This window comes from Diabrotica undecimpunctata, chromosome 1 (genome assembly GCF_040954645.1).
Source record: "Diabrotica undecimpunctata isolate CICGRU chromosome 1, icDiaUnde3, whole genome shotgun sequence".
Classification (NCBI taxonomy): Eukaryota; Metazoa; Arthropoda; class Insecta; order Coleoptera; family Chrysomelidae; genus Diabrotica; species Diabrotica undecimpunctata.
The window spans coordinates 194,814,617-194,833,527 of NC_092803.1; the positions used below are offsets into that span (position 1 = coordinate 194,814,617).

At 34.1% G+C, this 18,911-nt stretch overlaps 1 protein-coding gene across 1 annotated transcript; it reads right to left on the bottom strand.

Moving 5' to 3' along the window:
* Positions 1–2,281: 2,281 nt before the first annotated feature.
* On the bottom strand, positions 2,282–10,550 carry LOC140436893 (uncharacterized). The gene is made up of 2 exons (XM_072526058.1): positions 9,809–10,550; positions 2,282–2,463 (listed from the first exon to the last, which is right to left on the bottom strand). Exons 1-2 carry the CDS (start codon positions 10,548–10,550, stop codon positions 2,282–2,284), a joined length of 924 nt encoding a protein of 307 aa, XP_072382159.1.
* Between the last annotated feature and the right edge of the window lie 8,361 nt (positions 10,551–18,911).

The window sequence follows — 18,911 nt, forward strand, 5'->3', positions numbered from 1 at the left end:
TATTAAATCTTAATTATGTGCCAAATCTATGTAGCAATATTAAGTTGCCAGTAGCATAAATTTTAAATATATGTGATATAATTTATAAATAATTACTTCCATTTCACTAGTAGTATATATTTAAACTCATTTGGCATTTCAGTACAGGGACTATTATATAGATTTATTATGCATTGTGCACTAGGATTTTAATCCTAATAGATCATATTAATTATTCAGAATTCAGAAGAATATTTATGATTTTTATCAATTATGTAGAGGTACATCAAACTATCCCATAGACTTTTATCAAATAACTTCAAAAAGGATTAATTTATAGCAGCAAACTTTTCAGTCATTATAAATACTTCATCAAGTAGCAGGTTCCTTTGCTTTGCTTGCATCGTATACCTATGTCCACAAAAAGAAAAAAGAAGTGAGCTAATTGAGAGGTTAGACATCATTACTTGTTTCTTCTTCTTTTTCTTGTAGAGCCTATCCATTTCGGACGTTCAAGGCTATTATGGCAATCTGTATTTTGCCAACTGCGGCTCTGAAAAGATTTGTGGTTGTTCTGTTGAACCACGTACATAGATTTTTCAGTCAGGAAATCCTTCGCCTTCATGGTCCTCGTTTTCTTTTACTTTTCCTTGTAGAATTAATTGCAACAACCAATATCTTTCGCTGCTCCTCATGATGTAACCGAGTTATTCGATTTTGGCTATTTTTATTGTGGTTAACAACTCTGTTCCTTTTTGCATTCTTAATAAAACGTCATGTAAATAATCCCTAAAATATCTTTAGGATTCGACGATAAAGTCACATTTCGAAAACCTCAATTTTCTTGCAGGTAGTGTCTGTGAGAGTCCACGACTCAACTCCGAATATAGGAAAAATATAACATTGTAGTAACCTGATTTTTATGGGTACTAATAAATCATGGCATTTTAATAGCTTAGCCATTTTTTTAAATGCAGATCTTGCTTTCTCTATCCTACATTTTATTTCTAGCGAATGGTCCCAATTTTTATTGACGTGCGTACCAAGATAGGTGTATATTTTTACTCTTTCCATTGGTTGACATTCACATGATTCTTTCTATTTGCTGTTCCTTCTTAGAGATCATCATACATTTTGTTTTTTAATGTCCAGTTCTGTCAAGAAGAAAAATTAGTCATTGCGAATACCTGGTACAAACTGCCACCTCGAAGACTCTACCCCTGGCAGTCTCCACAACATACGCAGGACAACATCATAAGAAATCAAATTGATTTTTTATTGATTAATCAGAGATACAGAAATGGATTGCAAGGAGTAAAAACGTACCCTGGAACAAATATCGGATCTGATCACAATCCCGTAGTAGGAAAATAAAAAATTAAGCTTAAGAAAATTAAAAGAAAATCCATAAAGAAAATTGACATTAACAGTTTAAAACAAAATAATGTTAAACTAAAAGTAACAGAAAAATTAAATGAGGCTATAGCGGATATTACGGCAAGATCTAAACAACCGGCCAGTATAGAAGACAAATGGAATTGTATTAAAAAAGCTATCGTAACCACCACCAAGTCTCTGATCGCTTCCTAAAAGTACAAAAAGAAGAATTGGATGACTGACGAAGTATTATCAATGATGGACGACCGCAGATCATTTAAAAACGAAGACCAAACCAAACATCAGCAGATTAACCGACAAATACGAAAAGAGTGTCGCAAAGCTAAAGAACAGTGGCTGCTAGACAGGTGTGCAGAAATGGAGAATGAATTGGAAGAAAAACATGACCATTTTAACATACATAAACTCGTTAAAGAAGTGACAGGTCATACAAAACCTTGCAGTTTTAACAGTATTGTGAAGGACAATAAATTAATTACTGATCCCAAGGATCTACTTCAACATTGGAGAAACTACACACAGCAACTATACTCAGACAACACTAGAAGAAACTCTGAAAGTGAATATAAAAGTAAACCCTACCCCAAAATGTTGAACTTAGAAGTTGTAAGGGCAATCAAACAGAGCAAATGGGGAAAAGCACCAGGCCCAGACGACATATACATAGAGGTTCTAACAATGTTGAGTGAAGACAATATAGACGCCTTGGTAGATCTTTTCAATGACATTTATGGGTCTGGTCAAATACCACAGCATTGGCTTCAATCAACCTGTATACCAAACCCAAAAAAGCCAAACGCTAATAGTTGCGACCAAGTCCGAATGATCAGCTTATTGAGCCAGGTCCTAAAACTCTTCTTAAAGATAATTCACACAAGAATATACAACAGATGTGAAAGAGACATTAGCCCCACACAGTTCTGAAACCGAACCGAACCGAACTGATCAGTATATGGTCATTCATCCAACTTTTCCTATTCTCTTTGTTTTCTATCGGATGTTCTTCTCTGATCTTGTTAAACGTTTCACATATATTTTGGAGTGATTCTTCTGGATCATATATTTGCTCCATGTTACTTAGCTTTTCTAAAAGAATCCGTGTGACTGTCTCCTTTGTTTCCTTATCTTTTAGTCTTCTCATATCACAATTTTTGTTACTATTCTTTTTTGTAACCTTTTTAATGCGATGAAATCGAAGAGTGCGAGAGAAGATATGACTACCACAACATGCACAAAAAGATCAAAGAATTAACAACTAAAAAGAAAACCAATAATCCCCACCCGACACTAATAGACGCAGACGGTAACCTTATATCAGACGACTTGAAGCTCATTGACACATGGAAAGATTACGTAGAACGACTTTTTAACGATAAACGCAGAGCGACAGTGGACCAAGATGACGACATGACTGGACCCGAAATACTAAGGTCTGAAGTGGAAAAAGCCATTTCATCGCTAAAAAACGACAAAACACCAGGTCCCGACAACATACAAGGCGAGATCATAAAACTCGCGAAACGGATGACCACTTCCTCGATTTTCTGACAGGCCTTTTTAACACCTTTTACGACAAAGGGGAGATTCCGGAGGAATGGCTTCGATCGACCTTTGTAGCTATACCTAAAACACCAAGTGCAAAACACTGTGATCAACACCGCTTAATAAGCTTGATAAATCACATTACCAAAGTTTTCACCAAAATCATACACAATAGAATATATAACAAATGCGAAGCAAATATATCGGAGTCACAGTTCGGATTCCGAAGCGCATTGGGCACAAGAGAGGCGATCTTCAGTCTGCAAGTTTTAATTCAAAGATGCAGAGACATGCACAAGGACGTCCACTTCATCGCTTCATCGACTTCTCCAAGGCGTTTGACAAGGTCAAACATAATAAACTCATGAAAATGCTCAGGAAGATGCATATTGATGGCAAGGATCTGCGCATAATAACCAGTCTCTATTGGAACCAAAGTGCTGAGATAAAGATGGGCAACTTACACAGTGGGAAGATAGATATTAAAAAGGGTGTACGACAGGGATGCGTCCTCTCGCAGGTCCTGTTCAATATATACTCTGAACAAATCTTCAGAGAAGCACTAGGAGAAGTTTTGGATGGTATCAAAGTAAACGGAGAGGTATTCAATAATATTAGATATGCTGACGACACAGTTATTATCGCAAATGACTGCAACGAGCTTCAAAGACTCATGCAAAGCATACACACAGCAAGTTAAGAATATGGTTTAGAACTCAATACAACCAAAACTAAATGCATGCTCATCAGCAGAACACAACAACCTCCGATGCAATTGACATTAAACAACCGAAAAATAGAACAAGTGGAGACATACACATACCTTGGAACCACAGTCAACACAAATGGGACCAGAGAACAGAAATAAGTTCACGAATTGAAAAAGCGCGAAACGCGTTCAACAATATGAAAAAGTGGTTCACAAGCAAAATCTCAATGGAACTAAAATTAAGACTGGTCAAGTGTTATGTCTTGCCGGTCTTGTTCTATGGAGCAGAGGCATGGACCACAACGGAAGCCACCCTGAAGAAACTAGAATCCTTTGAGCTGTGGATATACCGCCGTATTCTTCGGATATCCTGGACAGACCACATCACTAACGTGGAAGTAATGCAGAGAATAGGCAAAAGCAAATAAATAATCTTCACCGTAAAGAAACGGAAGCTTGATAACTTCGGACATGTCATGAGGCATACTAAGTACCGGCTGCTACAGTTAATAGTCCAAGGAAGAATCGACAGTAGGAGAGGACCGGGAAGAAGACGACACTCATGGATGCATAACCTGCGACAATGGTTCGGACTAACATCGACCGAACTATTCAGAGGTGCCGTAAACAAAGTCAAAATAGCCTTGTTAATAGCCAACGTCCGAAACGGATAGGGCAAAGGAAGAAGAAGAAGAAGAACCTTTTTAAATCTAAACCTAAATTTACCAATAAGAGGAATATGATCTGATGATACGTCAGATCATATCCCTGTAGTTTCATTACATTTCTATTAACAAAAATATTATTATAGTTTATAATCAATAAAATAAATTTACTATTTTAAGGCTGAAAATTACAAATGTATGTACTGAATAGTATTTACTACAACAGAAAATCTGGTAGGTATAGTACGATATTATTTATAAAGAAATAAAAGCTTTGAAAAATTGATTATAAAATAATTACTATACTGTATCACTCTTACATATTTCACTACGACATCGCTTCGTTGTTCCATTTCGTACAGATGTCATAATAATAATCGATTAAAAAAATTATTTGCTGATGCACTTTATTCTTTATTTTTGTTTATCTTAATTATGTATTCACACAGGTAAATTAAAACATTGGTTTACAAAAAACAGTACGTAAAAAGACTGATACTGTTGCATGCGCACAAAAAAGTGGTAAAAAGGCCTGTAGATGACATGCAGTGGACACTATAGGAAATTAATCAAACTAGTAACGACCTTCAGCACATCCATTTGCATATTTTATATAATATCACTGACTGTAATGTAAATTGAGTGCATAGTTCAATAATTAAAATTTATCATATACATAACTATATTTATGTTAATATGAACATCATTTTTCAATTTGAAATTAGCATTAAATTTTATAATAGTTCAATAACGCATAGTTAAGTTAAAAACATATAAAAATATTGTAATATTGTTTTGTGCAACAATAAAATGCAATTTTGCAAAACGTCATACTATTAATTAAAAAAGGAAATATGACCTTTGTTTATAACAACCATTATTCTATTGTGGCATGATAATAGATGGATATTGAATAATAATTGTTAATGATTTATTGGATTATAGCATTTTAATTTGTTTATCCGGGAAACCGCGTATTTATATATAGAATTACAGCAAAAATAATACATTTTAACCATTTAAAAACATATCAGAGATTTATAAATCATTTTAAAAACAATCTCTACTCAGGTAATGCATACGTTCATACATTTAAAAGCTTATTTTTGATAACTCAATAAAGAAAAGATATTTTTTATTAATACGTAAAGATTGTGGGCATATTTGGACTCGTGGATCGCTGGTGCACCCGAAGAAAATTATTACTCATAATAAATTTTTGGCAGACATAGTCCATTGGAAAGTTACATTTATTTTAGCATTACATTTTTCAGAGTACGCAATGTTATTTTTCTGATATGCAGGGGGTGCGCATGGTACAATGAATACACAAGGTATGATAATGCGCATGACATTTGACAGCTGGCCCAGGAGTGTGACGTAGTTAAGATCGCCTGAACCACCTCGAACCCATTATTACAGCTTAACGTACACATTAATTTTGAAATTATGGTTAAAAAGTGATCTAATTTTTTTTTACATATTTTGTTTTGGTTATAATTGAATAAAAAATATATTTTCAGTAGCGTAAAACCTTTACTTCTCCTAGTGATTCAGGCGAAATATTTATTACTAATATACTTATATATGTATATACTAATAATATAAGTACTCTTTTTGTATGCAAATCCCTTGAAATTTAAAAATTTTCTGCAGAGGAAATACTGTGAATAGGTAAATAGTAGTAGATTTGCTTATTCTGATTCACTGTCACTCACTTCCAAGCAGTTTTACTAAAATAAAAACAAAATAGAGTACAATAGAGAAAAATCTGTTTTAGAATTCAATATGGTATTTTAGATGAGTTATAATGAAATTTAGTAAAATAAAAAATATACACATTACTATAACCTACCGATTATTATATGCAAAATTTACTTATCAAACAATATAATAATATACATTTACGGACCGGTATCTAGAAGCTTATAAAAAAAGTAAGTTCGATCCACTGCAAATTCCTGACCTCTATCCTTCAAATCTAAAAACTCCCCCTCCCTGGTTAATCATGATTCCCGAGATCAATACGACACTACTCCAATATCACAAATCAGAGACATCACCAAATGTAATCAGACAGTCATTTTTAAAAGAACTCGAGACTTGCGGGGAAAGTTTTTGCATTTATACAGATGCCTCCAAATCTGCAAATGACGTAGGAGCAGCATTTGTCACTCCACATGCATCCTTCCAATTTAAATTAAGGTCGGCCACCTCTATATACTCAGCAGAGTTATATGCAATATTACAAGCCCTCATTCATATCAAAAGTACAAAACAGTCTTCCTCCGTCATTATCTCAGATTCTCTAAACTCGTTAACAACAATTGATCAACTATTCACTAAGAACCCTATAGCCTTACTTATCAAGAAAGAACTTGCAGCCTTACAAGAAACTGGTTCCGAAGTCAAATTTATATGGGTTCCATCTCACATGGGAATACAAGGTAATGAAAAAGCAGACCTTCAAGCAAGGGAAGCTTACAAAAACGATCATGCTACAATAGTGTCAAAGACTATTTCCAGTGATATAAAACAGTTCGTCAAAGAAAAAGTGATCAGTGCGTGGCAAAATGAGTGGAATTTATCGGAATCTAAACTAAAAGAAATTAAATCGACAGTGAGTCCGTGGCGCCTAGTGAACTTAAAAAGAGCTGATCAAGTCAAAATCTCTCGACTTCGATTAGGTCATACCAACATTACACATAAGTACCTAATGAATAAGGAAGACATTCCAGTGTGTGAATACTGTCAAATCAACATTACTGTTAAACACCTCCTAACAGAATGTGGAAAATATACAGTCAACAGACAAAATAACAATATTTCCAACAATTTAAAAACAGTATTAGGTGAACATTTAAACATCAAAGACTTAATTAATTTTCTTAAAGATACATCTTTATATAATTTAATCTAATGTAAAAACTAATGTCGCTAATGACCCAAGTGGTTGAAGCGACTATTTTCTTTGTAAATAAAAAAAAAACAATATAATAATATGAAAATAAGACACAAATTAGTTCAAACGCAAAACACAATAAATATCGACTTCAGACGACTTTACACCGGCAAGACCGAAAGCTTGTATAAAAACAAAACTTCAACAATAATATGGTGACTATTGCAATTTGCAAGTTATGAGATAATAAATATATTTTAAAGTATCTCAATACTGACTGAGTCATCTATTTTATAATAGAAAAATAATTTAGATATATGCTTATATATGTGTCTTTATACAAATGGTGTTTAGTTACTATTTATTTATACTGTATATTATTTTTTTGTAAAACTGAAAGTTTTTATTTGCCATTGTATATCTGGTTTTGTACCTTTTTCAAAGTACGCTGTGCAATTGCTTGTTGCAATAGTGACAATGAAGATAAAATCTTTAGGTTTCATACATTTCCTAAAGATAGCGTGACCAGAAAACTGTGGATTATATCTTGTTGTAGATAGGATAATTTTAATTGTAATACTGCAAGAATTTGTTATACACATTTTAAAACTGAAGATTACCAAAGAAATCTACAACAGGAACTTTTAAATTACGTTTCTAAAAAGGGTCTAAAACTCAAACCTGAGGCAGTACCTAGCCTTTATTTGCCTAAATCAATATCGGCTACCCTTTTAACCAACCAAAAGAAACGCGTACAAGGAGGCGAACACAGAGAGTTCAAAAAGTATGTTGAGCAGCTTCTTACTACTTCTAGGTCAACGACGTAAGTCTAAATCTTTATTTTTATTAATTATTAGTCATGAAACCTTAAATGGTTTTTTCATATCGATTTGTTAAGAAACTAGCCTCAGCCTGCTATGCAATTTGCAATAAGAACTGTTTCGGAGGAAATCAATTTAGCATCTTCCAAAATAACATATTTTTCTTTGTTAAATCATGTTATCATTATTAAAATATACAATGTTATCATTATTATAAACAATACCAAGATAATTTTATGTGTGAATATTACAAAAATGTCATTTTAAATGTTGTGCAATATTGTGTGCCCTCACTACACTCATATTCGATGGCCAGCTAGCTCATTCGATATAAATAAAGTTGACTTTGTCATTATTTACTTTGATTTTGTGTTTAGTTTAGTAGGTATATATACGTACAAATTTTGTGTACCTCCATTACCACTTTTCTGTATCTTTTTAAACATCTGAAATATCGAACTCTGGAGTATAAGTTAATTAACCTGTACCTACGTGTAATAAAAGATAATTAAAACTTGTCTTATAAAGGATATATATGTTTTATAAAGGATAAATATTATAATAACATAATTTTATCATCTCTTTATAATTACTATAATTAAATTAGCCAAATTATATAAAAAAACTTAAAATTAAAAGTTTTTCCTATACAACTACATTCAAATGTTGCGCGAAAGCGAACTGATTTTGGAACATTATGTATCATACCTTGTGTATTCATTGTACCATGGGGGGTGCGTATAAGCTAAGATCAAATTTGTAAGGTCGTCTCCCGGCCGTTATCTTGGAAAAAGTGTTGCAAAGGGTTTTCGCGCTGTATCTCGTAAACTACAAATCATACAGAAAATTTTATAAAACATTATTTGTAGAAAATTAAATTATCTACAACTTTATATTTATTATTTTTTATCGTTAAATTAAAAATAAAAAAGTTATTAACAAAAATAACTGAAAATTTTTTTATAAATTTTTAACACAATACTCCTACTACAATACTACAATACTTAACCCTTTTTTGCCCGACGGGACGCAGTCGGGCAAAAGTCCCAAAATTTTAAATCGTTGGCAATAGTTGGCGTAATTCCTGACGGGACTGAGGCGTACAGTAGTAGGCGTAAAGAGAAGAAGAATGAACTTACTTACTTACTTACTAGCCAACGCCCACCCTTGGCATGTTAGCCATTTGGTGGCGCGCTGACCAGTATAGACGAGCCGTTTCTCGTAGGCGATCTTCATCCTCCTCGGGTGGGTCTGTTTTCAGGGCTGGGCACTCTGGAAGGTGAGCAGCATCCATCTGGGGCTAATCACATAATGGACAGTTGTCATTTTCGCGGACGTCGATGCGATGTAGATGGGAGGCCAGGTAGTCATGCCCCGTAGTTGTTCTGAACACGGCTACACTAATGGGTCTCGGCAAGTTGCGAGGGATTGGTGACTTTATTAGGTGGGCCCAAGATTCTCCAGCACCAGCTTGTATTTGCTGCTCTTTTATCTTCGCTTTGATTCCTCTTCTAATGGTGGACTTTGCTGATATGTACGATTGAAAGCTAGGGGGCTGAGGAAGAGTAGTGCCTTCTTTTGCAAGTTCATCCGCCGCTTCATTTCCTTCAACACCGACATGACTAGGGATCCATTGTAGAGTAATCAGCCACCCTTTTTCCATCAAGTTCGATAGTTGGACGCGGCAAGATATTGTTTTGGCATAGTCGGTGTATCGATTTGTCGACAGGGCGAGGATTGCCCCTTGGCAGTCGATGAAGAAGGCAACTTTTTGGGGGTGTTCTGGAAACACCCCCATTGTGGGGGTGGAAATTCTCAAGATTTTTTGCAGCTTCATGTATAGCAGCAATTTCGCCGTCGTAGTTGGTGAGAGGGGCACCCACAGCTATAGAGCCTTTGAAGAACGTTGACACATATCCTGCTCCTGTTCTTCCCAAGTCCGGCATCGAGGATCCGTCGCAGTAGATGTGGAGCCACTCATGTGCTGGGTACTTGGTGTGTATCGTCTCTAGGGCGGCTTTCTTTAGGGCAATGTCTGACGATAAGTGCTTCGGGTCGTTATGGTTTTCAAGCAGTAATTCTGTGTTTGGTAGACAGCGGGCCAGTGTGGTTTTCGCTGGGAAGGGGGCGGCTTCCGACAGGACAATGTGGTATTTTTCCATGATTTGGTTTGCTACTGTAAGCGGAGTGGTTTGTGTTTTAAGACGTGAGGCTGCTTGTCTATATTCGTCCCATTTTTGTGGAAGTATTCGTCTTTGTCTTTCCCAGAAGGTTAACGCATGTTGCTCTCTGCGGCATTGTATTGGTTGAATACCAGTCTGGGCTTCCATTGATTTAATCGGTGTTGATTTTGGAGCACCGGTGATGACGCGAAGGGCAGTGTTCTGGGCGACTTCAAGCTTGGAGATGGTGTTTGTACTCGTAGTTATTGTAGCTTCACTCCCATATTCTAATGTCGGTCGGACATAGGTTTTGTATGTTGCTACCAGGACATTTTGCGCTTTGTTGCTGTGAGACGTTTGAGCAGTCGACATCTCTTTGTGGCTTTCTCTGCAATGTCGTCGATTTGAGGTTTCCACGTCATTTTTTTATCTATGTACACCCCCAAGTATTTTGTTACGTCCTGTCTTTCCAGACCAACTCCTTTATACGTCAGCTTGACATCAGTCTGTTTTGTTGAAAGGCTAAGTACTTGATATACGGTTTTGGTTGTACTGACTGTTAGGCAGTTTTTATCCGCCCATTTTTCTAGATTTTTCAGAGCCTGGTTCATTACTCCCTCGAGCGCTCTCAGACTGCTACTTGATGCCCATATTAGGAGGTCATCAGCATACAGGAGGGCTTCCACACCAGGTGTCTTTCTAATCATTTCGAGCACATCATTGATAATGATAAACATCATTAAGTTGAACAATTGACAGCTGATGACAGCTCCTTGTGGCAGCCCTTGTCTTTGCAGTCTGAATTTGGAACAGTGGTTGTGAAATTTGACTCTCTGATACCTTTCCCCGAGGAAGGATTTTATCAAATTGAATAGTTTGCCGTCAACTCAGGACTTCGCTATCTTGTGTAACAGCAAACCTCTCCATACTGTGTCGTATGCAGCTAGAAGAAGAATGAAACATATACTTAATCAAATAACGGATATCAGAATAGATAGAATACCCTATTGTAAAAGAAGTCACACAACGAATGAAGAAGCACATGCCAACCTAAAAAGAGATAGGTTCAGAATATTCCATCGGAATTAGAGGAAACGTTGATGAAAAAGTGTAATACCTCTAAATGAAAAAACTAAAATAAGAAGAAAAAGTGGACTATATTCGTATTACTCTTCTAATTTTCAAATTATTAGAAATCAACTACAATACCGCAGACACAATAAAAGTTCATGCTTTAATATGACACTTTACCAGTTGTCATCTTAACAATATTTATTATCCTCTCGACTATTCTCTACTAAAAGGGTAATTGCTCTCTTTTCAAATATTACCCTTTCAAAAAAAGTCTTTTTAAAGTCTTTCTATCGGTGAACATTACATTTCTGGTATCGTCTTTATTACATTGGTTTTCTAGGTCAAATATTCATTTTCGCCTTTTTGCCTGAACTGTCAGATAAAATAAATATATAGCATCCCTTTCAAGAATTATGTTGCAAAAATCGTGCCGTCATTTTAGGGTGTGAGATATAGCTATAAAGATCTATTATGGACGTTAACAGAAAGAAGCCACCCCTCAACAGGTGGTCTGCGAAGGTAATTTATCATTTTTGAGTTATTGCTTACATTATTTAAGGCGCTTATCTATATCAATAACAAATACTGTTTATCATAAATGTATACATTTTGGAGAAACTTGTGATAAAAAAGCTTTTTAACAGGATTTTCAAATTATTGTAGCATGTATGAGGAAAATATTATTTATTATGGGACCAAACCAGATTTGGTTGTACTGAAAATAACATTTTACATTTGTTTTGATGTTTTAATTTCCGATTCGAACAAAACCGTCAATATGGTATAGAATTTTAGATGATGTGTTTCCCATTTGGAACCTCGTAGACCAGAAGCACTCAAATAACATTTGACGGATATTAACTATACAGAAGAATCAACCAAATTCACAAATCAAAAAATTAATTATCTAAAAAAACATACTTTGTTGATACTTAAATATAACAAAAATATTGAAATCAAAAAATTAATTAAGATAAATTGTAACCTTTAAAAGAAACTGAGAATATAAAAGAACCGCGTCTATTGACAGTTGGTTCTAACAAAACCAAGATAATATCACTTTGGTCTTCAATGTCCATGTCTTTTATTACTATCCATAAAAACGCGTTTTTTACAAATCGTGTAAATTTTACTGTCCAACTATCATCGCATGACTTTGTAGCCATTTCAACAAAATTCTTTATTAGTTTTTTGGTGCAAGATCTGACTAGTACCCAAGAATTAGTTGTTACAGTTTGGTCAACATCTTTAATGTTATTATCATCTTCAAACTTAATGCCAAAACTCTTCAGAATTGTCGGAATCCATATAAGGTGGAGATGCAGGTTGCAAATCTGTGTTGTTTGACTAAGTTTATCTTTTTTTTTATTTCTTTTAGCTGGTTTTGGTAGTGTTGATTTTTTACTGCTTTCTTTAGTCGACTTACTGCCTCTTTTGAGGTTAATATTTTAAAACCAGGACATAATCGGAACATTTTGTTGTCTCCGGCTAAGGTGCTTGATGAACTACCGACAATAACAAGTTCTCCAATGATACGTTTACACTAGGTTCTTTTGTAGCACTTCCTTCTTTTATTATAGAAGCCACTGCAGTGTCATTTGCAAATATAGAAGCCACTGCAGTGTTATCTGCTATCGAATTCCCGTTAACACAGATAGTACTTTAATAATCGTTCCCTCTCTTTAGTGCTTCTGGTGGGAAAGCTTCATCTGGTATAACATTTTTGTTAATTGGAAAAATTCCACCTTTTTGGAATCTACGCTCTATAACTTCTGTTGAAACAGCTTTCCAGGTTTCACAGAGAAACTGCAAAAACATTTTCTTTGGCAGTTTTTGGCCCACATGCTGTCTTTGCCAAGATGTCAACTTTTCGTTCCATTTTACTCTAAATGGCCGAAAAACAGACAGATCTAATGGTTACAAAAGATGACTGCTGTGTGGTGGTAGTTTTAATATAGTCATGTTGTTCTTGATCGCTGCTTTAAGTATTACTAAGCTTATATGGGTTGAGTGACCATCATGTATGACTAAAACGGGACGTTCTAGACCAAGTGCTGGAATCAAAATTTTCCGGAAGTAGTTTGTCAAAATAATACCCTCCATCCAGCCTATCTTACTGGCAGCATAAACGGTACCCGGAAAATCTGCTTTGGGAGGTGCCAGCAACTGGTCCTACAAATTCTTGCCTTTAAATAGTAATAATGGTGGGGCTTTATCGCCAGCTGCGTTGCACATTAAAAGAATAGTTGTGTTTTCTTTACCTGGGAAACTTACTGTTCTCGAAGAAGCTTTGTTGACTGCACCAACTACTTAAAGATTTTCTCAGATCTATATATATATATATATATATATATATATATATATATATATTGTTATGATATGTAAAATCGAGAAAAATATTGGGTTGATTAAAATATTTCAAAGTTCAAAAACATTAAAATAATTCAGATAAGTAGGATAATAACCAACAAACATTTCGAAGAAGGAAAGTTTTTAAATTCTTGGATTACCTGTATTAACCCTAGAAAGGTGGACTATTATTTACTGACAGTTATGGTGGACTATCGTAATTTTTACGACATCTAACAAAAAATTGAAAAAAAAATACAAATATAATTATAAACACTTTTATTACAATAAATTAGAAAAAATGTAAGTATTAGTAAGTGGTACACATATAAATAAAGTCGATGTACACTACTCGTTTGCACACATTGTACATATATTACCTCGGTGTTCGCCACATATAGCGTGATGGCATTGGTTGCAATATGTGGTAGTCATGCGCCTCTTTTTACTCGGACAATGGAAACATGCCTTGCGTTTCTTTTTTTCAGGTAACGGACGTTCAACTTCTTCGGAAATTTTGAGGACATCTTTAATATTTTGCTTAAGATTTCGACGTAAAGTTGGAATACACAATCGTTCTCTCAGCCAGGGTTCGGCGAGATGACGAGCCAATTCAACCATATATTCGTATCTGGATAAAACTGTTCTGTTTGCTTTTAATGTGTTTGTGGTGTAAATAACATACGAGTTAATACTTGCAATATTTATCATATTATAGAAGATACACAAAGGCCATCTCCTCGTTTTACGACCCGCATTCATATTCGAACACATTTGATCAAATGTATCCACTCCGCCTTTTGTTCCATTATAATCAGTTATTATAGTGGGTTTGCCATTTATTTTGGAAACATCAGCACCTTCGTGAAGTGTTGAAAGAAGTAAAACTACCTTATTTTTCTTTGGCATATATGATACCAATGTCTTTCTTTTATCAAAACAAAACATAGATGTATTGGGGACTCTGTTCTTTACATTTAACAATTCCTGTGGAATTTCTCTTTTATTTTTGCGAAGAGTTCCGATAATTGTCAGTTTGTACTGATCTTATAATAACTCCTCTGCTAAGCTAACTGATGTAAACCAGTTGTCCATGGTAATATTTCTGTTACTACCATGAACTGATTTTGTAAGTTCCTTTACAAAATATGTACCCAACGGCAAACTATTTGTATTGGCTTTCTTGCCTAAATAAGGAATAGCATCGATCATATATTTCGAAGAGCTGTCACACATCATTACGATTTTGAGACCATACGAATTAGGTTTATCAGGTAAATACATTCGAAAAGGCCAACGTCCTCGAAATCCTACTAACTGTTCATCAATAGTCAAATAGGATGAAGGTGTATATGATTCTCTGCAGGTGGTAATAAAAATGTCCCATATTTCGCGTATATGCGCAAAAGGATCATCTTGCTGCCTTTCTTTTCGTGTTTCTTTTTCATCAAACCTAAGACAGTTTATGAGATATTTAAAACGCTGACCACTCATGCAAGCCTGATAAAATTTTCCTGATATATTACTGTCAAACATATATTTCACAGATAGATGACTGTCTTTATTTGCTGCAGACATTATCAAAATTGCCAATAAAGCTTGTAGCTCATTTTTACTCATGTCAGAAATATTAGGACGACTGGCATATTTTTTAGATTGTCTTGTAATTTCAGTATTTGAGTGTAACAGAGTACGACATAATATATCCTCTGAAAAAAAATGTAAGAAATATTCTTCAACTTTTGTGTAGTTTTTGGCATTTCCTTTGGGACCAGCTATAAAATGAATAATATTTCTAGCTGCCGTTCTTTTTGACAATGAAGGTATTTTGTTTGACCACTTATGCCCGTTTTTACCTTTTAGAGCCTTTCCCGGATTTACAATAAACTGAGAAACAGTGGAGTTCTCACCTGATGTTCCAGGTACTTCTTCTGTAGATTTTTCGCTTTCCACCACTATTGCTTTTATATCTGCATCCATTAAATTTACAGATGAACTGGATACACTGGATGGCTGGAAAATTTTGGAATTATCACTATTTTTAGAGTCATCTTCTTCATCTGAATCGTCCGATTCAAACTCCAAAGCATCTTCTTCTAACTCCCAGTCACTTCCACTATCTTCAAAAGGTTCCTGCTCACTATCTTCACCATTCATTATACGCTGTATTTCATCGTTTATTTCACTTGCCGTTAAAGGTTTTCGTGATGACATAGTGCTACAATTAAATAAAATAATATTTACTACAAATATAAAAAAGAATTAGATAATGACTTACCAAAAACGTCACCGGCGTCCAAATAAACTTGAGAGAAAAAAACTAACGTAGAAGGTGGACTTTCGTAAAATTGACGACGTGCCCTCAAAAAATCTAATACATAAATACAGTAGTGGAGAAACGCACTCACCGCCTGTTAAATCAAGACTAAAGAAACAGCTACTGAGAAGTGTATGGGCAGAGGTTACGCGACTGCACCCGAACTGCGGCGAAAACCGAGGAGCGTCGTCAAATTTACGATAGTCCAGCTTTCTAGGGTTAAACAAAATGTAAGCTATGCATAAATTATTTCTTTGTTATACTTGAGTGACCCGCATAATTTTAAGTGAAATCCAAAGACAATTGAACCGGGTTTTCCAAATACATTAATGCAGTGATTAGAGACAATAGAAGAGATTTTAGAAAGAGGTTTTTGTTAGTTTTTAAGAATTATAGAAAAATATTATTTGTAAATAAGTTTTAGGAAATTGTATAATTATAGGTAAAAATTTGTTTGTTATCGAAATGAAAAAATGGGGGAATTGTGACGAGTTTTGATTGGCGGAGATTGAAAAAGGTGGGATAGGTATGTAGGAATGAAAGTTTAGCTAGATTGAGGAGAGAGAAAAGATAATCAGTTGGTTTTCCAAGTCTGTAAGACGAACAGTGATTGTTCTCTGGCGGTTCCCGAGAAGTAGCAAGCAGTAGTGTTGAATGTTAGTGAGTTTTTGTGGAGTTAGTGTATCTGACAGAAGCTGGAGCAGCAAAATATTGTAAGTCATATTTTCCTACTTATATTCCAAGAGTCACTGTTCAGGCCAACGAGAGATTCAGTTTATCGTAAAGAGAAGATATTCCAAGAGTCATTTTTCACTCGGGCCAACGAGAGATTCAGTTTATCGAGAGGAGAAAGGCTATCATAATTTGAATGATTTGTGCTTTTGAAGGAGATCATTAAGGACGATATACTTGCAACAATCTGTTGTACGATTGCTGATTACATAGGGAGCGGTTGAGAGGAGATAATATAGTCTACAAGGAACAAGGATTTGGACCACTCATCATCAGAGAGAGATATTTTGTTTCTGCAGTTTTTTTTTTTTTCTTTTATTGATAACAAAATTTTTACACGTAATTTGGAAAGGATATAAATATTTTGATTAGGAGAGTTAGAATAGTTTGGGATTTTGAGATTTCAATTAATATTGTTTGTACCATTAATTTTGATTGTTCACGTACGGAGAACAAAATTTTGAGAATCCTTATATGAGATTTGTTTATTGAAAACTTTTGAGTGTGAATTATTTCATTATTTTTATTTCAATATATAGTGTTAGATCATATGTGTTTTTTATTATTCCGGTATTCTCTGGACCTTACCTTTCACATGTAATAGCATAGATATTGAAGCACGAATTTAACCCTGAGATAAAAGAATTAAAATTGTGATAGAGTAATAATCATATCATTTAAATAATTTTAATTAATCAAAAAAATTAATTAGCTAATTATTGCTTGGCGCACCAAGACTTGAAATATCACAATAATATATATATATATATATATATATATATATATATATATATATATATATATATATATATTATTGTGATATTTAAAGTCTTGGTGCGCCAAACAATAATTAGCTAATTAATTTTTTTGATTAATTAAAATTATTTAAATGATATGATTATTACTCTATCACAATTTTAATTCTTTTATCTCAGGGTTAAATTCGTGCTTCAATATCTATGCTATTACATGTGAAAGGTAAGGTCCAGAGAATACCGGAATAATAAAAAACACATATGATCTAACACTATATATTGAAATAAAAATAATGAAATAATTCACACTCAAAAGTTTTCAATAAACAAATCTCATATAAGGATTCTCAAAATTTTGTTCTCCGTACGTGAACAATCAAAATTAATGGTACAAACAATATTAATTGAAATCTCAAAATCCCAAACTATTCTAACTCTCCTAATCAAAATATTTATATCCTTTCTAAATTAAGTGTAAAAATTGTGTTATCAATAAAAGAAAAAAACTGCAGAAAACAAAATATCTCTCTCTGATGATGAGTGGTCCAAATCCTTGTTCCTTGTAGACTATATTATCTCCTCTCAACCGCTCCCTATGTAATCAGCAATCTTACACAGATTGTTGCAAGTATATCGTCCTTAATGATCTCCTTCAAAAGCACAAATCATTCAAATTATGATAGCCTTTCTCCTCTCGATAAACTGAATCTCTCGTTGGCCCGAGTGAAAAATGACTCTTGGAATATCTTCTCTTTACGATAAACTGAATCTCTCGTTGGCCTGAACAGTGACTCTTGGAATATAAGTAGAGAAATATGACTTACAATATTTTGCTGCTTCAGCTTCTGTCAGATACACTAACTCCACAAAAACTCACTAACATTCAACACTACTGCTTGCTACATTTCAGGAACCGCCAGAGAAACAATCCCCGTTCCTCTTACAGACTTGGAAACCAACTGCCTTCTTTTCTCTCTCCTCAATCTCGCTAAACTTTTTCCTACATACTTATCCCGCCTCTTTCAATCTCCGCCAATCACAACTCGTCACAATTCCCCCATTTTTTCATTTCGATAACAAACAAATTTTTACCAATACTTATAAATTTCCTAAAACTTATTTACAAATAATATTTTTCTATAATTCTTAAAAACTAACAAAAACCACTTTCTATAATCCCTTCTATTGTCTTTAATCACTGCATTAATGTATTTTGAAAAAACCCCGTTCAATTGTCTGTGGCTTTCACTTAAACTTATGCGGGTCACTCAAGTATAACACAGAAATAATTTATGCAAAGCTTTACATTTTGTTTAGTACAGGTAATTCAAGACTTTAATAACTTTCCTTCTCCGAAATGTTTGTTGGATATTATCCTACTTATCTGAATTATTTTAATGTTTTTTGAACTTTGAAATATTTTAAAACAAACCAATATTTTTCTTGATTTTACATATCATAACAATATATATATATATATATATATATATATATATATATATATAT